Raw genomic sequence first — 25,239 nt, 5'->3', positions numbered from 1 at the left:
AAAAAAATTGATTTCCTGCCTTATTATCATATATACAGTATAGGAATAGATAATGATTATGTTTTTTTGCAAAACAATGATAATGATGATGATCGTGATCAACGATCATTACCCATAAAGATTCCCATTAATAAACCACTCTCTCTCTCTCTCTCTCTCTCTCTCTCTCTCTCTCTCCCTTCCTCCAATCACAATCAATTAATCATCAATATTTTTTTTCCAATTAAATAATCATTTTGGATCGATCATAATAATAATGGTGGGGATGGTGGTGAATTTTTGGTAACGCATTTATGAAAATTGATTAATTTTTTCTATGGAGAAAAAAAAATCCATAGATTAAAATTACCATAAACAAATTCTTCATGTGTTTGTGTCTGTGATTGGGTGTTTTTTGTTTGTTCAGCGAAAAAAGCTACAAGTTGTTTTTTGTTTTTTGTTTGTTTGTTTATTCAAGTTACTTTTGCTGATAAGAACAGGGCCAGAACAAAATTGGAAATTTTTAGTTTTCAAATTTTAAAACGAGAACAACAGGGGGAGAGAAAAACATGAAATCTTTTCTTTTCTTGCCTGCCTGATATGATTCATGATTTTTGTAAATCATCCGGTTCATTCTGGCTTGAAATTTGTCCAAAAATTTTTTCAATTTTTGTCAAATTTTTGTCATTGACACTGTGGTGTATATATATCATTTGATAGACATTTTTACACAGACCAGTTCCAACTTGAAACATTGTTTATCATCTCAAAATGTGTAATATTTTCTTATGAAAGTCTTTTTGAAATTTCTCTCTCCCTCTCTGATCTTCAAATGATAAGGCAAATTGCACTCTTATTGCGCGAAAAAACGTGTGTATGTTTCATCACTGTATTTTTTTCGCCACCCACTGTTGTTCATCAATCGAGAATGATCGACAGATTTTTCATTTTCACCAAATTTCTCGATCAATCCATCGATCGATCAATGTTCTCGATAGAAAAACAACAACAAACAAACAAACAAACAACCAAGAGGCCAAATATAGATGTTGTTGTTGCATGTTGTTGCGTTTCATACGAAAAAAACACGAAAGAATTTTCCAAATGATCATAAGATGTTCGCGTTTGATGTTGAAATTTTTCGTTTTTTCATCTTGTTTCCCAATCATTCAGGATCAAAGTCAAATGTTCTAATTTATGATTGGATTTACGATGACGATCTACCAAAAGGAAGAAAGAAATGAGAAGATTGATAATCAATCCACTAAATAAGCTTTGCATTAATTATCGATTTGTACGGATTATGTACAAAAAAAAATTTTTGCACTTTCAACACCGTCAAGTTGCATCAATCAGTTAGTTAGTTAGTTTTATCATCCATTTCTGAAAAGGAAATATATATTCATATCAGTTACAATTTGTCAAATTGGATTTTTCCTTGTTTCTTTTTTATTTCGGGAAAACGTCTTACCACTCTTTTGTATGTTTACTTGTGGATTTTTTCACCCTTTGTGGCTTGTTTGTTTTGTTTTGTTGTTCAAAGTTTGTTTTGGTTTTTCATATTTTTCTGCAATATTATTGCACTCTCTCTCATCGTTATCAATGATAATTTTTTTGTTTTGTTTTGGTTTTTGCTTTTCATCATTCCAATTCATCAAGCAAAAGAAAGAAACACTCAAGTTCTTGATATCATAAGATATGAGATATGCTTTGCTTGATTACTTTGATGATTGCTTATGATATATATAAAAAGTGTTCACGTCATTTTTTTTTCTTGGTTTTACAACTATACTACCGCTATTACGGCTACGATAATTTCATTGTATTGATTGATTGATTGATCTTCGATCTCTCTCTTTTTCATTGATTGATTACTGGATCTGGTTCAATTTGGCTTTTGGAGATTTTTTACACTCATCGTGCAATCTCTCTGACTAAAAAACTAAACTTTTCCTTTTCTCCACTCATATATAAATCAACGGCGAGACAATATTGCTCACATGTTTTAAAACAGAAGACAAAAACGCTTTTAAAAAAAAACTTTGTTTTGTTTCTTCCAATTTGTCAATCTCGGTGAAATTAATTACTTTTGTTTGTTTGTTACGTTACGTTACGTTATTTAAACTAAAGAAACAACAACAAAAAATGGGTTACGATATAAATCGTTTTAAAAGTCGTTTACCAAATGAAATAATATGTGGTATTTGTTTTGGTGTACTGGATGATCCACAAGAATTAATTGAATGTGGTCATATGTTTTGTAATAATTGTATAAATCGTTGGTTAGATGATCCATATTATAATACACCAACATGTCCAATATGTCGTCGTGATTTTTGTTTAGATGATTTACGACCATCAATTGATTCTATACGAAAATATATTAATCGTTTACGTATACGTTGTGATTTTGAATCGCTTGGTTGTATTGCCGATGTTCGTTTAGAAGATTATTATCGTCATTATTATCAATGTCAATTGAATCCACAAAAACCAATAAAATGTCATCGTGGTTGTGGTGTTTATTTACCATCCGAAAAATTATTACAACATCATTGTAATTTAGATATGTGTCAAGATGCTATCGAATGGAATGATATATTTGAAAATGTTAAACAAGAAATGAAACAACGTAATTTTAAACGTTATCAACCTAAATATTCATTAATTGGTAATTCATATAAAAAATTATTAACATTTTTTACAAATTGGCTAGCTGATCCACGTTTTGATAATGATAATGATTGTAATAATAATCAAAGTGGTAACGTCGATGTCGATGGTGATTATCATTTTATCGATAAACAACAGCAACATGCGGTTTCATAATCGGAAAACTTTACGAGAAAAATTGTAGCCGAAAACTTTCTTTTTAGTATTATTATCAACATTTTCTTTCAAACCTGAAAAACCGAAAGAAATTTTCCCCCCGGAAATTTCGATTATCTTAATTAATTAATTATTTTTACAAAAAGAATCTGAATTTGTATTTATTATTTTGAGTATTATTTTTTTCGCACCTAAAATTTGTAATTAAATTAAATTATTTTTTATTAAAATTAGAAAATTAAAAAATTTTTTTTAAAAATCAAATTTTTGAATTTTTGAAAACCATTTTTCGATCGCCATCTATTGGATGTTTGTGAAATTCGAACAAGAAATGTTTTTTTTCTGTTTTTTTGGCCACCAGATGTCTGGCCATTTGGTATTTTTATTTTTTCGAATCGATTTTGGATTCGAATCGATTTTTTAATTTCAATTTTTTTTTTCAAAATCAAATTTCTTGACAGAAAAACGAATCAATCAATCAATGAAATCTGATAACAAACATTCAATCCATCATGAAGCGAAAAAGAATGTTCATCAATTTTTCTGTCAACCAAATTCAAAATCAATATCATCATCATCATCATTATCAACATTTTGTCATTGCCAAATGAATGAATGAAATGAAATTCGATACAAATCTAATTCTAGGAAACATGATATATATGGAAATATTGGTTATTTTTTCCCAATTACAACTACAATTTCCTCAATAATAATAATCATCATTCAGTAACATTGACAAAAAAAGTATTTTTCATTTTTCCAATTGATTTGAGCATGCGAACATCAAAACATCGATCATCAACAAAAAAAAACATCTCTATATTCAGAGATGTAAACTCTAATGAATGTGATAAAATTGTGGATTCAATACTATTCACATCAATCAATCATCTTCATAATGATCATCATCAATTCGAATAAGTTTTCATAGCTGAATTTTTTGTTGGTTGATTGAAAATTATCCAATTTTTGGTTATGGTGTGATGAACTTTTTTTTCTGTCATCAATGTCACAATCGATCATCATCATCAATGACCAGAATGGTTATGGTCGAATCATGGTAGGTTGAAATTTTTCAACAAATTTAACCGGTTAATGACATTGCGGTAAATGATGATTTCTTCATTTTTTTTTTTTGGGCTGAATCATTCAGACTAGGAATCTTTCGTTTCTTCCTTGAAATGATGATTCATTTCCTAATTTCACAGAATGATAAAACAGAAATTCAAAAATTCATTGATCATATTTAATCGATAATTGATTAGATTCATCCCAAACATTCAAAAAATTGTTGAATAATGAAAATCCTTTGTTGATTAAATCAATCGTTAAATCAATTTGTTTTTGTTTCCCTTCTATAGTTAGTCATAAAAAATAACGGCAATGATGTTTGTTTTTGATGTAAGTTTGATAATCGATAAGTGTCAATTTTGGTTGTCGTTTTTTCCCCAGCAAAATTCATGAATGGTGTGTGTGTTTTTTTTCTGAAATTAAAGTAATGTGAAAAAAATTAATTATAAACATTTGATTGAAATATTGTGGTTTGAATGTCTTTTTTTCTGTTTTCGTTGTTGACGTCAATCAATCAAATTTCAATCACAAAAGAAAAAACTTTGAAATTCACCTGGTAACGTGATGATTGAAATTGAAAAAAGGGAAATCCTTCAATCAAGATAGTTTCATGTTGCTGCTGATGTTTTTTTTCAAATGAAAATTTTCAATTAACGGGTTTTAATTATCGATTTAATCCGATTGATTGAATTTTGTTTTTGTTTTTTATGATCCATATGATCAAAAAGGCGCATGTTCTATTCGAGATTCCAAAATGAAAGCGAAATCCAAACAAAAAATTGGTTGAAAGGTTGTGCTGTGTGTGTTTTGGTTGGATGGCCTTGTAATTTGCCTGTGTGTGTGTGAATGATGTGTGTTACTCTGGTCATAGTTAAATCACAATTTTCACAATCTAAAGATTCTTACAGACAACCAAACCACTACCCAAAATATGAATTGATTCAAAAAAAAAAATCAATACCATGCCATTTGCCTTTCAACACTTTTTGTTTTGTGTACAATCAATGAATGTTTTGGAATTTTGAGTTTTATTCTTTGGAATTCATTCTCTATCTGATTATCGTAAAGAATTAATAATCATCTTAAAAGATTAATTTATTTATCAATGAATGAATGTTTTGTACGTTAAACTATTTTCCTTGTCCGAATTGTATTTTGTTTGTTTTCTATATAATAGAAACATATTGAAAACTAAATCAAATGATCAAATTGAAATATCTATAAATGGATCCGATGATTTGATTTGTGATTTATGATTTTTGTTGTTGATGAATAACCTTGAAGATGATTTAATATGGCTATAAAAAGTGATCAACTATTTAAAAAAAAAGTTGATTAATTACAAACATTTGATCAAGTATGTTTAAAACATTTTATAAATTTCAAATAATAACAACAATAATAATAACAAAAACATTTTATTGCATCCAACCAAAAACTACTGAATCATTTTTGTGAACGTCATTATGGATTTTGAATAATAATAACAACAACAACGAAATTTTCAAAAAAACCAAATATGGATAGTTTTCTTTCTTTCTGGATAATTATCGTTCAAGAATAATAACAAATCGACCGGGTGGAAATTTGAATCTAACAAACTGAACTGAATCAATCAAAACAAAATTTGCAATCAATGAAATTGATTGATTGATTGATTGATCGATCATTATCGTTATCGTTATTTATTCATCATCAATATTCATCAATGAAAAAACCAAATTATAAAATGTGAAAAAAGTGAATTTTTTCTTTGTGAATTTAGTGTGTGTGTGAACAATCATCAGCCGTAGTAGTAGCGGCAGACAATCTAACCGTTAAAAAAATAGACAAGACAATAATAATTCCCGGATTGCTATTGAATTCCCGGACGAACATTCTCACTGAACATGAATTCCACAAGATAAAATCTAAAGAATCTTTTTTTTTTGTTGTTGTTGTTGAAAATATATCATCACATGAGAGATGGGTATACCAGAGATGCGCATAATCATCATTCAAGAATAATATCTATAAAAAGAAAAATTCATTTCGAAGAAGGAAAAACAAGCTTGAATAATAATTCCTCTTGGGTCTTTGTCTGTTCGTTTTCTATCGAAACCCACACACACACAGACAGACAGGCACTCAAACATCGTAAACATCCCAAAGAAGAAGAAGAACTACAAAATACCCAATTCTAATAATAATAATATTTACTTACTGAATTACTTTTTGTGTGTATAAGTGTGGGTGTATCGATTGATGTTCAAGATTCGATTTGATGTTCAATCAAGAGAGAAAACAATTTTTTTTTGTGTTTTTTATTATTCGTGTTCTGGCCATTACAAGATGAATTGAATCATCAGCATTATTGGTTGGTTGAATAAGGAAAACTAAATTTAACTGATTGTTAAGTTCATCATTAATACATGTACCTGCTGCATGTATTATGTGTGTGTTTTAAAATCACGTTTTAACAAAAAAAAATCATTTAAAAATCGATTCATTTTGAAGATTCAAACCGATTTTACAATCAAGAATTCAAGATTCTTTGAGATTTTCATATCTTAATCTCTGTGTCTCTCTCTGTGTGTGTGTGTATCAGGCAAAGATCAACCACCACCACCACGTCGACTAACACTTTCCACCTACAATATCAACATCAACCAATCTTAAACATCTTTTTGAAAACAACTTTTTTTTCTTCTTTTTTTGCTTTAAATATAATTGCTTTGAAGAAAGAAAAAACAGGATAAACGCGTTTTTTACTCTTCGTCATCATTATCATATATTTTATATGGCAAACCAAAATTCATAATCAAAAAGAAACTTTCGGCTTTCTTTAACAACAACAACAAAATTTGACTGTAAAATCATCATTGTTTTGGATATGAAAGAAACCATGCTTGTCTTGTCTTTTGTTTTGATTTGATTCAGGAAAAACAACAACAACAACCAGCAAACAACCAACAACGATCACTATATTTAAATCCATTCGATCAACATATATATTATCGAAAATAATAATATTCCAATGGTGATATTGTGACCTTCAGTTTTTTATTTTTATTTTTATAATAATTTTTATTACTCGTTGATGACTGCCTGCAAACACATGTTGTTTATATCCGAAATGCTGATGATGATGATAATAATAATTCAACCCAATGACGATTCTATATGAAACTTGATTATTTATTATCATCATTCATTCATTGGATTCGATTTTTCTTTCTTTCTCTCACATATCACTCTCACTTCTTCTACCATCATCAAAGATCAGCAGCATAGAATATCATCATAATCATCATTGTCGGTCGATAAATGTTGTTGTTGTTATTATCATTATTCGCTTTAATGATAATATCAACTAACATTAGCAACCATCCAGCCAGACTTTTATATGTATATGAATGTGCAGAAGATTTTCTTGTTTGTTGGCTGATTTACCAAACAACCCATTTAATACACACACACTATATGTTTGAGTGCTAATTTTTTTTTGATCTTTTTTTCATTTAATTCGAGACATTGTTGATTGAAAAACTTGAACGAGATTGAGAAAAGAAAACCGAACACGCTGGTTTTTCATTATCGTCGTCGTCGTCGTCGTAGCATCGAATTACATTGAAAATTCTTTGAACAAATTTTTCGGTTTTTAAAGTCAAAAAATATTAACGATAATGTGTGCCATGATACGTAAAGAAGATAATCATCATCATCATCGTGATGATCAAAATCCAATATCATCTGGATCAATAATCAATAATCAACAACAACAACAACAATCATGTCATCAATCAAATGATCATCATCATAATACATTACGTAATCGTTTACAAAAAATTTTTATGCCAAATTCACCACCATTATTACCATTATTACCATCATCACCGCCAATTTTATCATCAACAATAATTATACCAAAAACAATTCCATATTTACCTGTACAGAATTTAAAAATGGCAATGAACAATTCATCAACAACAACATCATCATCATCGGCAACATCACCATCATTAATATCACCACGTTCAACAGCATTGAATCGTTTTATTAATGGTGGTGGTCAATCATCATCATCATCATCAACAACAGCATATACATCATCATCATCATCATCACCATCAACAAATCAAACATCAATCATTCGTGATCATCATCAAATAGCTGAAGATGAAATGATTTTTCCAATGTCGGATATAACTGAAGAAGATGAGGTATGATCAAAAATGGATATTACAGATTAGTTTGGCTTAAAAAAAACATTGTTGGTTAGATAAGATTGTTTAAAGCATTATTTTTGTCATTTATTGATACTGTCCATCTGTAGAATTATTTGTTTGTTTTTTTGTTTGTTTATGTTTTGATCATCATCATTTGAATCGAGGAAAAACAAATCGATTGATTGATTTATATTTGTGATAAATATAGCCAAGGTTAAATTATTGGATTTCTATATTTATGGCAAACGTAAACACTTATTACTGAGTGTGTGTGTGTGTGTGTTTGTGTATGATGTTAATGACGTTAATTCATATTTTTGTCATTCTCTTTTATATGATTAATTAATTCATTTCAGTTTGTTTATATGTTTATATCGAATTGATTAATCGAATCAAATTGATTGATTCGAATTCAAATTCAAATTCCGATCGATCGATCGATTGATATTGATATTGATATTCATTCATTATGCACAAAACCTCTTTATATTAGATTTATATTCGAGTGTACAATGAACCTTTTTTCCCCCTCGATAATGCTGATGATAATTGATCAATTGATCAAATGTTGATCAACTTTTACAATCATCATTGACATACTCTTATCATTTCAAATCAAATTAATTAATTAATCTTTAAAAAACTTGTTTTTTATAATGATGATGATGATGATTTTCTTAAAATAGCTTTAAAAATATAAATTCTATATGAATGATTTTGTCTTGTTTTAAAGAAAACAAATTGAAAGGGAAAAGTTTTTCATCATTATTATTATTAACAAATACAAATACAAATTGGTTCCATTTCAATCGATCGATATAATCATTATGATTTATGCAAATGTTACCATTTGCACTTTCTGTTGCCATTGGTTTTTTTTCATTATCAATTCATTGAACGTGTCTTATGTTTGTTGATGATAATGATAATGATTATTGCTGTCACGAGTTGTTGTTTGATTTTTGATTTTATTATCACATCTGTGTTGCTGTTGTTGTTGTTATGATACATTCATCATATAATTATCATCAGCCGTTAAATCATTAAATTTTCTTTTAATTTCTTGGAAAATTGTTATTGAGAATTCTTCCTGATTTTTAGTTGTTTTTGTATTGGCGATTCTGTTTTCTTTGAAGGCCATCCATCCATTCATTGCATTGTGAAGAATCGCTAATCGAAAGAAATTATTAGTGTTTAGGAGAAAATTCTCATTAATGAGAAAGCACCTTGTTGTTTGTTTGTTTGTTATTCTTGTTTTTTTTTGCAAAACAACAACAACAATTATTATTATTATTCTCGATTCTTTGATGAATCGATTGTTTTCACTTTTCACTTCTTCAGTACGAAAGTCAACCGAATACAAACAACAACAAACAACTGATGAAGGCCACCAGTTATTGTCACACTTTTATTCCATTCATTCATCACAATTTTATGGTTTATCAAATTTCTTTCCTTCTTCTTTTCTTGTTTTTGTTTTTGGGTCATGCAATTCTTTCATTTATTCTAATAATAATAATATATAGCCAAGTGCTACTGTTTTGTTTGAATTTGTACTTATAAAAAAAAACCTTCAAGATTTTAATCAAAATGAAAAAAAATATTAAAAAAGGTAACCAAAAAATTCTATATAAATAAAACAAACTATAGTAATGATTAAAAAAAACTTGTTATTCTTGAATTTGTGTAGAATCCAATTGCGCAATCTCATTTCGAAATGAATTCTATTTATTCTTGCTTTCCATTCATTCATTCTATTTCTATTTCTACTTAATAACGGCGTTTTAAATGAATCATTTTTTTTCGGTACAAAAAAAATTTCATTTTCCAATTTTTATTTTTTGCAAATGTTTTCAACAACAACAACAACGGCAACAAATAAAGTTAACTTTTGATTTGAAACACAGAATGGATTTATTTCGTTTTCCAAATGAATGAGATAATCATTTGTTTGGTTTATTTTGTGTTTGGTGTGTGTGTTTTCTTTCTTTATTTTCATTTCGTTTATTCAAAAAACAAATTGTTCAAATTGTTGTTGTTGTTGTTGCTTTTTCGGAAGGATTCATCAATGTTGATGATGATGATGGTCTGATTATTTTACTAAATGATAATGATGGTTAATGTTGTTGTTGTTGCTGTTTTTTTTCGTTTGTTTGTTTACGAAATTTACGAAAATAAAATTTGTTTGTTTTTCAGCAACAGAAAAATAAAAGAAGAAGTTATTTCCAAGTTTTGTCAATTCAAATATCTACTCGGATGGTGGTAGTTTTTCAATGATTTCGTACTTTGGATATATCAAAAAAAAAAAAAAAAAAAAAATCAATCCAATGTTAGTGTCTTTTTTTTGACGACGACGATAACGATAAGATAATGATGGATGTTTTTTTGTTTCTCTTGTGGTTTCGATGATGATAATGATGATGTTGATAGTAGTTTTTTGATGATAAAGATTTTTTGTTTCTAGTCAAACAATCAAACAATTCAGTCTACAATGATTTGTTTGATTGTCTTGTGTGTGTGTGTTTGTGTTTGGTGCAACTGACAGAACAACAACATCATAATCATTATTTATTGACGAAAATAATCCTAGCTTCCAATTACGTCGACAATCAGAAAATGAAAAAAATGAAAAATTTGATTTAAAAATTCTTCTTTAAATCCAATAATCGGTTCAGTTGAAATTTTCCAAGAAAATTTTCCCATCGTCTGTCATTCAAATTGATTCGAATTTCTTTGAAATCTTTTCAATTTGATTCGATTCTGTGTGTTTTTATCTTGTTTGTTTTTTTTGTGTTGATTTTCCCAAGAAATTCTCTGAAAAATCAATTGTCAATTCAATCATCGTTCATCATCATCATTTAATTTCAATTGAATTCTTCAATTCTCAACAGCAGCAACCAAAAAAAAAAAATACATTTTTTTCAAGGTTTTTAAATAAATAAAAAATTTCCATTGAAATTGATAACTACTATTATTATCATTTGATTATTTATCAGTCCTGTCTGATTGTTTGTTGTTGTTGTCATTTGTTTATCTTTTTGGGTTCCTCCTATTCTGTTGTCATTCTGTTTGATTGGAGGAATTTTCATTTCCTTCATCTATTAATGAAGAAATCAAGTTTTTTTATTTTGATTTTGTTTTCAAATTCTTTTTTGATTATCTGATTTCGTGTGTGTGTTTTTCAATGTCTGTTTTCTTGTTGTTGACATGTGTGTGTATGTGAATTTTCTGTTGTTGAAAACAAAGGTCTAGGCTATTCTGTTTTGTTTTGTTTGTTTGTTTGAAAATAGCGACAATAACATTATATTATATTTGATAAACATTGAAGATGTTTTTTCATGTGTGCATACGTGACTTTTTCTTCGTATATTTTTTTCCACTGAATAGATATTTACCGCTATTTCTTTCCTTTTCAAGTGATATATTTCTGTCATGTGTTCAAACTGAATGGAATCAAAACAAAAATCCTATAGGTTTCTATATAATTATCATCGCCATTATTTTTTTTCACCAATAACGATTGATAATGATAATGGTGATGATGAGAGCTATATACACACATTGGATGTTTACATTTGTTGGAGATATGTAGTATCATAATGTGTATGATATTTATGAATAGATTGGATTCGATATTTTTATTTTTCATAAATAAATTATTCGATTTGAATTTTATACGGATGTTTATAATCATCTTCTTTTTCTTTGTTTTTATTATTTGAATTTCATTCCTGTCTTTCCATGTTTGTTGTTTTTGATTGTTTTTTTTTGTTGAAAAACAAAACAAAACAAACGAGTTTTTTTCTTTTTGTTTGCTAAAAATAAAATGGATTCTATCTGTTGATGAAAACGAAAAACAAAACAAAAATGTTGAGATTCCGGTAGCCAATAGGAATTTCTATTCATTTTTCGCTTTTGCTTTTATCAAATCAGGTGGCCATCTAGCGTTTTATTCACGAAGTTTTTTTATTTCGGAGAAAAAACAGAATAATTAAAATTTTCTTTTTTTTTTCTTTTGTTTCATTTTACAGGAACATTATCAAAGTGATACTAATAACGGAATTGTAAATGAACAACAATCACAGCAACAACAACAACAACAACAACAAACGGATGATAAATATCAACGAAAACATCTTGATTCAATTGATTCGGCTATTGATGATCCATCAATAAATTCAACATCAACATCCGGTTCAAATAATAGCTCTGTAAACAACAACAACAGCAGCAGTAATAATAATAATAATAATTCGACAAAAACAAAATCCAAACCAATTGGTATAATACCGAAAATATCTGTATTACCATTTTTACGTAAACAATCAAATTCTGATCATCATTCGGATGATGAAGATTGTTCATTAGATGATTCAAATCGTTTACCTGAAAGTATGTGTTTATATTTGGTTGTATTTTTTTAAAAATGATGATAACCCTTTTGGTTTTTTTAAAATAGCGACAACATCGATTGGTACATCTTCATCAACATCATCATCATCTTGGAGATCTGGTTCATCAACCGGTGCAAAAGAATCAACAACAACAACAACAACAACTGCTACTACAAAATCTAAAGCACAAGAATTTATTGGAAAAATGATGACAAAAGTAACATCATCAAGTGCACCAAAATCTGCATTCAAAGACAGTAATAATAATCATCATCAAATGCTCAATAATAATAAAATTCGTTGTACATCACCACCATCTACTAGCTCAAATAATCAAGATTGTGGTTATAATAATAATAATGATCATCATGTTTATCATACTGTTCATGGTCATCCACATAATGATAAATCTGGATCATCATCAATAAATTCATCTAATGTTGTTGCTGCCGTTCGTTTGCCTGTCAATTATTATGATGGATTATTTGAACAACCACAGCCAAAATCAACAACACCAACAAATAGCCGTACTCGATCACATTCGAATGGTTTTACACAACAGATTCGTCATTCGGCATTAATATCCGCTGGTTTAGGTGTTGGTGGACAAACAAACAATACAACAATGACATCGACATCAAATAAATCTAATAATGATAATAATCATTGTGGATCGACTCGACGTCAATCACATGATGCTACTATGTCATTACATCATCAACAACAACAACAACAGCATATTAATCCTTATACACAACATTCATCGATTAATGATGGTGAAAATTCTTTTTCTCCCACATCTTCTTCATCAACATCATCAACAGCAACAACAAACAATGCAGCATTGATTGTGACTGGGATTTTTTCCTCATCGAAATCCCATCGTTCATCTCTTAATAACAGCAACAACAACCAAAATAATAATAATTCATTTTTTGATTCGTTTAGGTAAGTTGTTGTTTGTTTTGTTTTGTTTTTTCTTTCTTCTTTTGGCTGTGTAAAAAAATAAAATAAAATAGTTATCTATTTGAATACCGATGATAAAAACGGAAAAAACCCCATTGACAACAACAACGATCAGAAAAAAACCGCATCGATCAATTATATAGTCACACATTTAAAGATTTTTCAACAAAAACAACAACAACGAGATTCACTTGGTTGTGTTTTGTCGATTTTCGTTTCATTGAATAATTTTTTTTCTGTTTTTCTAAAACATTTCTTTTCTTTACATTCAACTGGTGTGATTGATGAAAAACATACCAATTTTGTTTTCAAATTGAAAAAAAACATTGAAATTTTTCCTAATTTTTTTTGAAATTTTTTTTGTTTTTTCAAATAAATAAAAATAGGCCACGTTCAAATACGGAAGGAAGTCGAAATAGCCGTGACAATCATAATGCAAACAACAACAACAATAATAATTCAAATTCGAACGTCAAGAAAACGTCAGTGATTGCTGTATTCAAGAACAATTTCCTCAATCGACATTCACCATCGACAACAGTCACATCCACATCAACAACAACAACAACAAATTCCGGTACAATAAATATTAATACAAATTTAGATAATACATTCGCATCGATTTCAACACCATTATCACCAACAACACCAACAACAGCAATAGATTCAACAACAATAACAAATGGTTATAATAATCAATTATCATCACAGCAACAAACAATTGTGGTCAATAATCAACCAACAAGAAATAATTGTCAAACAACATCTAGAATAATTGATCATCAACCATTAACATCATTATCAGCATCATCATCAGTACGACGACGATCATCAGCATATAGTCGTGATTCAGGCATTATATCGGCACCAATATCACCAAATTCTGTTATTGATCCATTTTCAGTTGATTATACATTATATAATGCTTGTGTACGTGCATCGGTTGTAAATGGTGGTGAACAATCATCATTGATTAATAATCAACATCATTGTTATTATTCAGATATTAATAATAATAGTGGTAAACATTCATCATTATCATCATCAGCGGCAACAGCAGCAGCAGCAGCAGCAGCATCAACAATAACAACAGCAGCAACAATTTCACCTGGTTCTTCATTAATCAATAGGCCACGATCACGTTCAAGTTCAGCATCAACAATGGCACGTGTTTTTGATATGTTTCGTGGTCGTTCCAATTCGATTGCAACTGAACAGCCACAAAATTCTCATATGAATAATAATAATAGTTATCGTATAAGACGTAATAATAGACCGGTAAGTGCAAAGAATTTTTTTTCTAGGTTTTTATTTGAATTAGTTAAAAAAAGTGTGTGGGTGTTTATTGATTATTCCGGGTCATGGAACTTTTGTTTTTTTTTATTTCAAGAATTTTCAATTCTGAAAAAAAGCGTAGGCCCGATTCTTTGAAAATATTATGCTAGAATTTTTTTGTTTCCAATTTGGAGCCTCTACTTTACTTTTTTTTCCCCTATATTTATATCTGCACATGAGCTATGTATGGATATTTTGATGATGGAGTTGTATGGTTTGGTTATATATGTGTATCCAAATTGTTTGTTTTGTTTTTTTTTTTTAAATCTCAAGTTTCATATAGTTTGATTGTTCAAATGTTTGTTTGTTTGTTTGTGTGTGTATACAAGGTAACCAACAATGATAAGAATATCACACTTTTTTCTGAAGAAAATATTATTAAGAAATAAAACTATAATTTGAGAATGAATGTGATAACAACAACAACAAATCAAATTTTGTTTTGTTGAAAACTAAGATTGAAAATTTTTATAAGCTAATATAGCAGTAGTGGTGGTTGATGATATATATCCTCCTATATCATCATAATTTTATTATCCAAAAAATGATTTGATTTTATAATATATGATCATAATCACGTTCACCAACCAGAAATGAACACTGAATACCAAATGGCTTGAATAAAATCATTTTCTGGGACGTGAAATGTTTTTTCAAAACCAACAACAACAACATGCGCCTTCTTCTTTTTCTTCTTCTTCTTTGAATTGAATGAAAGAATGAATCCGTTTGAATGAATATTAGATAACTATTATTATTTTCATTATTGTATTATATTGCTTTTGGTGTGATGATGATATCCATAAAAATTTTTTTGCTTTCGATTCACATTCAATGCTAACCCAACAACAAACCCAAAGATACACTACCAGAAAAATAATATTGCCAACGAAAACTCCTGAATATCCTCATTGCTATAGTGTTTTTCTGAGTGTATTTTTTTTTTTTTTTTTTTGGTTTCAACGAATTGAAAGTTTATATTATCTCCATCTCTTTCTCTCATTTACTTTGTGTGTGTGTTTGAATTTATTTTATACAATTTAAAACATTTATATAGATGTTGTGTGTTTGTTTTTCGTAAAGATATTTGTGATGATGCTTAAAGTTTTTTTGTTTCTTTTTCTTTTCTTGATGTTTTTTTGATAGTGGTGGTGGTGGTTGTTATTAACGTTAACGTTATTCGGGTATCCATCTCTCTTTTTCTCTCATTTCATTTTATTTTTCTCCCCAAAACGAAGAAAATATATGTTAGCTTGTTTTGAATACAGTGAATACATACCAATAGATATTTGTGTTGACTGTGTTGTTGTTGTTTTGTATATTTGTTTGAATCAAATTTTTGTTCGTTGTTGTGGTGGTGGTGGTGGTGGTGGAGGATATGAATTGCTCCCAAACATACATACATACTCCATACACCATACACACATAGAGAAAGATACAAGAGCAGTGGATATTTGATTATGGTGATGATGATGATGATGATGAAAAGAGAGAAAAGGAATAACATTATAATGAATGAATGTATGTTATGATGATGATGAACATTGAAAAAAAAACAGGCAATTTTTTGTTTCAATGAAGAAATACAATTCATAATAACAACAACAACAACAACAACAAAATTCATTTTCTTCCATTCTTTACATCGATTTTTTTGTTTTGTTTCCATATGAATCATTTTCCCTGAGAATTTATTCATTTGTTGTTGTTGTTGTTGTTGTTGATTTTGTCTTCCTTCTTGTTGACGATTATGATGATTGTTCATTCATTATATCAAAAAAAAAATTGAATTTAATTCAATCAATAAACTGAAATGAACGATGATAGACTGTTATTTTTTTTCTCGATTCATTTTGACTGAATGTTTGTTTGTTTGTTTGTTGATTCTTACTTCATGAATTTTTCAACAACAACAACAAAATTTCATCAACTAGTCAATCATCGCCCTTAAAAAATTCATAATCATTGTTTTTTTTGCTCTAATTCAGTGTGTTTGTGTGTGTGTTCAGTGTTGTTATTCCTGTATTATTATTTTTTTTTGTAAATGTTTGTTGATTGTGGTTTGTGAAATTGGTAAACAAAAAAGAAGAAAAAAAATGGCTTCAAATTCACCACCTGATATGATAGTATCATCTGAAATTGTTGATGATTGTAAAAAAATTGTTGATGATTTTTCAAATGAAGAAAAATGTATTGAAAATGTTGTTGATGATGATGATGATGATGATGAAGAATGTGATGATTTTAATGAAGATTTATTAGATCCATATGAAAGAAATTATCATACAATAACGGGTACAATAAATAATAATAATAATAATCGAAATAATCCATCCATACGTTTTCCTGGATCATTATATTATCCACAAAAATCATCAACATTAGCCATTACGAATCGTTCATCATATGGAACATCTTCGAAAACAATTTTATTGAATGATAAAAAACAACAACAACAATCGAATAATAATAATAAGAAAAAACGTTCAAGTACATTTAATAAAACATTGAAATTATTTCGTCCACCACCTTCACATCCATTATTAGCAAGATCAAATTCAATACCGGTTAAACATAAACAGCATCAACAACAACAACAACAATCTTCATTATTATCAATGAAACAGCAAACAAAATCTAAATCATCTAATTCAGCATCATTACTTAGGCCACCATCACCATTGACCTTATCATTAAATACACAACAACAACAACAACCATTATTATCATCATCACCAAATATATCAAGATCACCATCACCATCAAAATTTTCATTCAATTCACCTGATTTTTATTGCCATTATTGTGGTGCTGGATCATCACCACCAACACCTACAATGTTTCAACAACAACAACAACAACAAAATAATTTTAATGATGATAATAATCTATTACAATCATCATCATCACCTCCAACATCAAGAAGTCCACATCGTAAATTATTTAATCGTTCAATGTCTACCGATTGTCCTTCAACAACAACAAATAATAATAATAATAATTCGACAACTAAACAATCATGGAATCGTCGTTCAATGAGATATTGTCGTTCAAAAAGCAAACATCTTTATCATATGGTTGTTTGTCGTTTTTTGGTTGTAGGTGGATATTCTCAAAAATATGATATTTTTTTTAAATGTTTGCTTATCGTTAAAAGAGAGGGAGAGAGATAGAGAGAATGATCGACTTATCATCAAATGTTATCAGTTTGTTGTTGGGTATATTTTATTTTCCTTGTATTCAAAACAAAATGAATGATTTGACTACCCAAAAAAACTAAAAATCCATCCATCAAAAATACCTGTGTATATTTGCCAAAAAACTATGACAAGTTGGCATTTATGTACATTGTTTAATAAGGACCGGTCTTTTTTTTCTTTTTTTTTTAAACAACAAAACTAATCAATTCTTTTCGGATGTTTTGTGTGTGTGTGTTTGTCTCTATGATGATGAAAAATAATAATAATATTTAGATTTAGTGACAAAAAGAGTGAGTGAGTGAGTGATAACGTCACACTTTTTATATGCAATTTTTTTTAGGTTCTATTGAAGAAGAAGATATATTCTTCTTCCATAAATGACCTTCACTTCGAATCAAAGTAACTGGCTTTAAAAAATGTATTTTTTTGTTTTGTTTTTGTTTCTTCATCATTTTGGCTGTCTTTTCTCTTCAAAAATGTTCAATCATTCAAGTCAAATATCCATTCTTTTTAATTGTTATGATTGGAGAATATAATATCTTGATAGATGGATGGTTGGTTTGAATGAAAGATTTTTCTTTCTTTTTTTCTCCATTTGGTTTGGATAGGTTTTGTTATTGAAACCACCACCAAAAAGATTGCATGCTTGCTTGCATAATCTTTTTTTTTGTTCGTTCGTTCGTGATATTTTTCCAATGATAAAAATTATAATCAAAAAAATAGAAAAAAAAATGATTTTGGAGCCCCGGTTTGATGATTATTATTATTATTATTGTTGTTGCTGTGGAGGGTTAGATTGATTATTTTTAGCAGTGGTTGGTATAAGAATAAAAAGGCGTTTATCATTCATGATGTTGATGTTAATGAATGGTAAACATCATCATCACAATGATGATGATGATGAGGATTTTTTTTTGTTGGAAAAGTTATGTCTATGTCAGTATTGCTGAATGATGTTTATTTAATTTGTTGTTGTTGTTGTTGATGATGATGATTGTTGGCTGTCATCGTTGTCGTTGCCAATTGTGATATTGAATATGATGATGATAGTTTGTTGACGAAATTTTCCTCTCTCTTTTTTTTTGGTATATTAAATAAAAATAACATTGTGGGGGGAAAGAGGGATGGCGAAAAAAAATTCCCGTAATGAATTTCGACATTCCTATTGTGTGTGTTTTGGTTTCTTTAAAATTCTTTTTCAATGAATGTTGGTTGGTTGGTTGGTAGTTATGATGATGCCAAAAAAAAAAAAAAATTTCTATATTTAGCAACCATAACTAATTTAATATGGTTTTGATTATTTTCTGATCATATGGTTGTTGTTTATAATTTTTTCTTTTTCTTTTTCTTCTTTCAAAAAGATTTGATTCTGGGTACATGTAATTATGAATTTTTAATAATTTTTCATCCCTAATCATCATATAAGGGTTAGATTTTTTTTGAAATGTCATTTTTCTCTCTCACTTAGTGATTAATTTGTTAAGATTCTTATTGTTTTGTTTTCTCTTGCTATTTTGGATGATTGACAGAAAAATATGAAATTAAAAAAATTCTTTTTTCCCATCTCATTATTATTATTATGGTGTTTCGGTTAATCTATGTTAAGGCTTTGTGTTTGTGTGTATGGAACCAAATCATTTTCGATTGTTGGATTGACAATGAATGAATGATGTTAAAGTAAAATGGACCTGACAATTTTTCTTACATTATCAATAGGAAGAAAAAAACTTTTTCCCTTGAACAAATATTCTGGTATTCTGCTGCAAAATAAAAAAAAATGAACAAAAAGGAAAATATTTTGTCATCCATTTTGTCCTTGGTGTTTTTTTTTCTTGTTTGTTTATGTTTGTTCATAAGTTGTTGAACAACAACAACAACAAAAACCAATCAATTATTATTTGGTCCAAGAACCGGATTTCCAACAGACACAAAAAAAAATAAATAAATAAAAGGAAATGATGAAAAAATAAATGACCATCTTGATGATGATGATGATGCTATAGAATTCATTTGTGTGTATGTTGTAGATATAGTCAAGATTGATGTCTTTTGAAATTTCTATTTAGTTTTTTTTTCTCTTCACATCGATAAGATGATGCATAGAAAGAATATGATGATGTAATTCTTGGGTAATCAATATATAACGATAAGAAGTTGATATGAGAAAAAAAATGGAGCAGAATTTCGATTTTATGGAGATTGGAGGGTTAGTCGTTTTGCGAATGAAAAAAAAAACTTTACAAATATTTTTCACCAAAATTGATGACTTTTTTTCCTACTTCTTCTTCTTCTTACGAATAGGATTTTGACACTATCACTATCAACCACACCGTCACAAACAAACAATCAATCAATCAATGTAGATGTAGTTGATGTTATTTCCCACTATAAGATTAGTTTTTTTTTCTGGGATTTTGAATCAATTTTGAAATTCCTGTTTATAATCATCATCATCACCAGACAGACAAACAAACACCAAAAAAAAACACGTACACTTACGATTACGTCAAAACATTATCTATCAGTCAAACACTGTTTGTGTGTGTTTCAGATATTTGTTGTTGTTGTTGTTGTTGATAGAAAATTGAAAGGATGTGATGTGTCATAGATAACAACAACAAGATAGAATATTTCCATTCCACATGGATTAAATTTTTCTAATTTTGTTTTTTTTTTCTCCAAATGATGCGCGTGCTTACGAGTGTTTACGTTTTGTTTGATTTCATCATCATCATTTTTTGTGTTTGTTTTTCGATTTTAATAAATTTTTTTAAATTTTCTTTTTCTTTTATGTTTGTTTTCTACGACTACGACATCGACCAAAATGCAGAATTTTAACCATCAAGAATCTCTCTGTGATCGTTTTGAATTTGAAGATATCGGTAAGAATTGAATTGAATTGAATGATTTCTGGTTTTCTAATTTGATTTTTTTCATTTAGATGAAAATCTGGTCTATGTTCGTTTTTTTAAATTTTATCGTTGCTATGATATCATACCGGTCAGTGCCAAATTGGTTGTATTCGATACACAGCTTGCTGTAAAAAAAGCATTTTTTGCATTGCTTAGCAATGGTATGTTTTCCCTTTCCTTATTGATCAAAATGTATAAATAAATTTTTTTTTGTCCATCAACAACCACGAAACAATATAGGAATTCGTGCCGCACCATTATGGGATGCAAGTAAACATCGTTTTATTGGAATGTTAACCATTACAGATTTTATACACATTCTTTTAACATATTATCATTCACCGCAATTAAAAATGGAAGAATTACAGGAACATACATTGGATAATTGGAGAAGTATGTTGTGTTTTCATTTTTCTCTCTTTCTTTTTTCATTTAAATATATTTTTTTTTCTACTCTTTTTCTTTTGAATGAAATGTCTTATTTTTACGTTTGTTTGTTTGTTTCAATTTTTTTTGTAATAAGCAGGTCTGCTTAAAGAAAAAGCTCGACCATTGGTATGTGTTGAGCCTGATGAAAGTCTTTTCAATGCCATACGAACATTGTTAAGTAATAAAGTTCATCGTCTTCCAGTCATTGATCCTGATACCGGAAATGTCCTTTATATTTTAACCCATAAAAGGATCCTTAAATTTTTATTTCTTTTTGTAAGTTTATTTTAGCCTTGATTTTTTTTAAATAAATCATGGTTTATATCATTAATTAACTAAATGAATGATCAAAAAAAAATTTTTTTTCCTACAAAAATAAAAAATCCCCGTTTATTATCATCAAATTAGTATTATAATCGATTGCCAATGCCATCATATTTGCAGAAAACGTTACGTGAGCTACCTCAAATCGGTACATTTGAAAATATTGTAACAGCAACATTGCAAACATCATTGACTGAAGCATTGAATCTATTGATTGAAGCACGTATTTCTGCATTACCGATCGTTGATAAAAAGAATAAAGTTATCGATGTTTATGCTAAATTTGATGTGATTGTAAGTGTTTGTCTTTGATTATTAATTCATTCATTAAAAAAAAATTATCATTTTAGCACTTGGCTGCAGATAAAATGTATCAAGATTTAGATATACCCATTAAAAAAGCATTAGAATTTCGTCATCAATCGGAACGAGTTGTAAAATGTACGATGAATGAAACATTGCATACAATTTTTGAACGTATCGTTCAGGCTGAGGTAAATTATTTTGTTTTTTTCCAATACATTTAATTGATGTTTTTTTTTGAAATAACATTAGGTTCATCGTATAATTGTTGTTGATTCGGATGATCATGTTATTGGTATCATATCATTATCGGATTTGCTTAATTTTCTTGTATTACGACCGGTGATTAATAAACAGCAGCAACAACAACAAACAGCCATTGCTACAAATACTACCAATATGCAGCCATCTATGATTTCTCAAACAGAAACGACAATTGCAAAATCACCGTTAGTTGAAGAAAGTGGTGAAGAAGGTACATCATCTGTTTGTAGCCATTTTGATGATGATGATGATAATGATAATGTTGAATGTGAAAAATGTCATCACAAAGATAATGATGATGATTCCAAAAAATCTACAACTGTTGTTGATAATTTTCAATTGACCGTATCATCTGTTGGTTCTGCTCTTGGATCATCATCATCCGATCGATCATCAAATCAATGTTCATCATCTTCATCATCTTCTTCTTCCTCTTCATCATCATCCATATGTCCAAATGATGATAATAACAATAATAATAATAATAATGGTAAAGTCGATCAAACATCGAAAATCTATACACCAATATCATCAAAAACAGTGGCTACAACACCAACACGTAATGCAAATACAACATTGACGGCCTAAAATAAATCAACAATTATGATTGGTTGTAGAAAAAAAAGAATCGTCAATTAAAAAAAAAAAATCTTTGATTTTTACCTCAAATTTTTTTTTTATGTAAATATATTTCATACACATTTATCTTGTTAATCTTGACAGTAGTAATTCGTGATGATAATAGTGTTTGTTTGACAAAAAAAAAAAAAAAATAATAATTATAGGCAGTTCATCACAACACTACTTCAAATGAACATTCTTGGATCTTCACACACACACACACACAAAACACATTTATCAATACATCAATGAAACAAAAAACAAAAATGAATTTGAAATTACACAACAGACAGACAGACACACACACACATAATTTCAATGTGATAATTACACACACACACACACAAACAAAATATCCCGAAAATTATATGATGATCTTCATTTAAAAAAAAACATCATTTATGTATCCAGTTGATTTTCTTTTCTTTTTTTTTTCATTTTTGATATATACACAACAACAACAACAACAAACATTATCGTTATTTGTTACAACCGCAACAACAACAACAGAAAAAGTTTTCCTCTCTTTAATCTCTATCTTTGTTTTTTTATTAATTATTATTTTTTAGTTTTTTTTCTTGTTTGAAAAAAATTATTTTCATACAAACAAAAACAAACAAAAACAAAACAACAACGATTGATTGATCGGAAAAGATTGATTTTCTATTTTTCATTCAAAAACAAAACAAAATTACTTCATTTATAATAATAATAATAATCGGTGCCAGAATTATTAATTTTTGTTTTCAGTTTCTAATAATAATAATAATAATAATAATATCAATAATGTTGATTTTATTTATACTGATTTTTTATCCATATAAAACTTTGTTCGTTTTTGTTTTGTGTTTTGTGTGTGCGTTTTTGTGTAATTCTATTATCTTCGTGAAGAATTCAGATTTTTTTTTTTGTTATAAACATCATCGTCAACAATCAATAATCTTCATTATTATTTTTATTTACTGATGATTTTTCCACACACACCCCGAGTGTTTTTATTACCTAATGTTGATCGTGATTATAAAATATATTGAAATAAACAGTAATGATGATGATGATGATTATGTGAAAAATTTTGGCAATTTTCATTGATGAAATATAATAAGAGAAAAAAATGGCTGACTTTTACAATATTGGCGGTAACTTGATGAATTTTCGATAATTTTGTTTCTGGCTTCTTTTCTTTTCTTTTCTTCCCGAAAAAAAATTGATAAAATCAGTTTATGCTTTGGTCAGCATAAATTAACAAATGCAACAAATAAAATGATTCGATGAAATATTTTCCATTTTTTTTCATTAATCGATGATTTGTAAAAAAAACAATGATGACAATGAAATTGTTAATGTTATTTGTTTTGATTTTACCAATTTTAATGGTAAAACATTCTTTTGCTATTGATCATTCGAAAAGTAGAGAAATTGTTGCACGAATTGATCTGATAAAAGTACCGAATATTAATCTTTGGTTACCACGATTATCATTGATCAATTGTTATGCATGGTGGCTTGATTATAAACTTTTTGATTCAACCAATATTGAAATCCATATTCCAATTGCATTACAACGATCATTAAATTTTGAATTTTTAATTTGGAATCGTCCATTCTATCTATATGAATTAAAATATCATTATCAGATTTATCTTTCATGTATGTTATTGATTCTTGATTAATAAACTCTATTAATTTTATCATCATCATCATTTTAGCATTACCATCGAATCTGAAAAAATACCTGGAACAAATGGATCATTGTTCGCCAAATCATTCAAACATGGCCATCAATTCAAATATTGAACAATTATTTCGAATTCAAATACAAAAATTACAATCATATGTTGAACGTAATAATCAAAAACTTCGTGAACATATTGAAAATGATTTGGATGGTATGATTACCGAAATTATTAATGATTTAATGGTTAAAATGAAAAATCTTAATGAAACACAACAAAAATTTGTATCAACAATCGAGAATCTTTCCAAACACAATAATATTGAGAGGAAAATGGAAAACTTTCCGGAAAAAATTATCCGGAAAAACAATCAAACAAATTCATCATTATCATCATCGATAATAAATTGGTTCGATTCATTAAATTCTTCGTCATCTTCATCATCATCAACCATTTCAATGATTATTATTTCCATATTATTCTCGATAACAGCATTGTTGATACTAATTGTTTTGATAACATTTGTTTTATTCTATTTTCGATTTTTGAATTCATCAACAACAATTTTATCGAAAAATAATTGTGATAATGTTTGAAAAAATGTTTTTTCTTTGGAATTGATATTCTTTGCATATCCATTTTTTTATAATAAGTGTTTTATAATGATAATAATACCAAATAATTTAATATTTCATTACAAAAATCAATAAAAATGTTCGACAGAA

General features: G+C 28.2%; 3 protein-coding genes and 2 long non-coding RNA genes across 7 annotated transcripts; 3 read left to right on the top strand and 2 right to left on the bottom strand.

The window, feature by feature from the left end:
- The first annotated feature begins 1,780 nt into the window (after window positions 1-1,780).
- On the top strand, window positions 1,781-3,072 carry LOC113789268 (E3 ubiquitin-protein ligase NRDP1-like). The gene has a single exon (XM_027338784.2). The coding sequence runs from the start codon at window positions 2,125-2,127 to the stop codon at window positions 2,806-2,808; it is 684 nt and encodes a 227-aa protein (XP_027194585.1). The 5' UTR covers window positions 1,781-2,124; the 3' UTR covers window positions 2,809-3,072.
- A 640-nt stretch (window positions 3,073-3,712) lies between these two features.
- On the top strand, window positions 3,713-22,996 carry LOC113789274 (uncharacterized). 3 transcript variants are annotated; one of them, XM_027338791.2, is made up of 11 exons: window positions 3,713-3,871; window positions 12,122-12,482; window positions 12,550-13,432; window positions 13,837-14,728; window positions 20,816-20,867; window positions 20,927-21,058; window positions 21,138-21,290; window positions 21,421-21,602; window positions 21,735-21,944; window positions 22,001-22,144; window positions 22,206-22,996. In XM_027338791.2, exons 1-11 carry the CDS (start codon window positions 3,818-3,820, stop codon window positions 22,803-22,805), a joined length of 3,663 nt encoding a protein of 1,220 aa, XP_027194592.2. In that variant the 5' UTR covers window positions 3,713-3,817; the 3' UTR covers window positions 22,806-22,996. The 3 variants fall into 3 exon arrangements, with proteins under 3 accessions (XP_027194592.2, XP_027194589.2, XP_027194591.2); XM_027338788.2 differs by lacking the exon at window positions 3,713-3,871 and adding an exon at window positions 5,517-8,084; XM_027338790.2 differs by lacking the exon at window positions 3,713-3,871 and adding an exon at window positions 6,683-8,084 and having other exon boundaries at window positions 21,424-21,602.
- On the bottom strand, window positions 4,044-4,989 carry LOC142646060 (uncharacterized). Its single transcript, XR_012847074.1, has 2 exons — window positions 4,436-4,989; window positions 4,044-4,295 (listed from the first exon to the last, which is right to left on the bottom strand). It is a non-coding gene; the product is annotated as an uncharacterized LOC142646060 (long non-coding RNA).
- On the bottom strand, window positions 21,735-24,695 carry LOC142646059 (uncharacterized). The gene is made up of 2 exons (XR_012847073.1): window positions 24,554-24,695; window positions 21,735-24,448 (listed from the first exon to the last, which is right to left on the bottom strand). It is a non-coding gene; the product is annotated as an uncharacterized LOC142646059 (long non-coding RNA).
- LOC113789269 (uncharacterized) lies at window positions 24,161-25,215 on the top strand. Its single transcript, XM_027338785.2, has 2 exons — window positions 24,161-24,488; window positions 24,548-25,215. The coding sequence occupies exons 1-2, from the start codon at window positions 24,161-24,163 to the stop codon at window positions 25,108-25,110; spliced, it is 891 nt and encodes a 296-aa protein (XP_027194586.2). The 3' UTR covers window positions 25,111-25,215.
- Window positions 25,216-25,239: the final 24 nt, after the last annotated feature.

This window comes from Dermatophagoides pteronyssinus, unplaced genomic scaffold (assembly GCF_027571235.1).
Source record: "Dermatophagoides pteronyssinus isolate colony J.1.1.1.1 unplaced genomic scaffold, Derpt_VIB-CSIC_2022.12 sq0043, whole genome shotgun sequence".
In the NCBI taxonomy this organism is placed as follows: domain Eukaryota; kingdom Metazoa; phylum Arthropoda; class Arachnida; order Sarcoptiformes; family Pyroglyphidae; genus Dermatophagoides; species Dermatophagoides pteronyssinus.
Note: the sequence above shows the minus strand (reverse complement) of the source record. Positions and strands in the feature narration are given on the sequence as shown.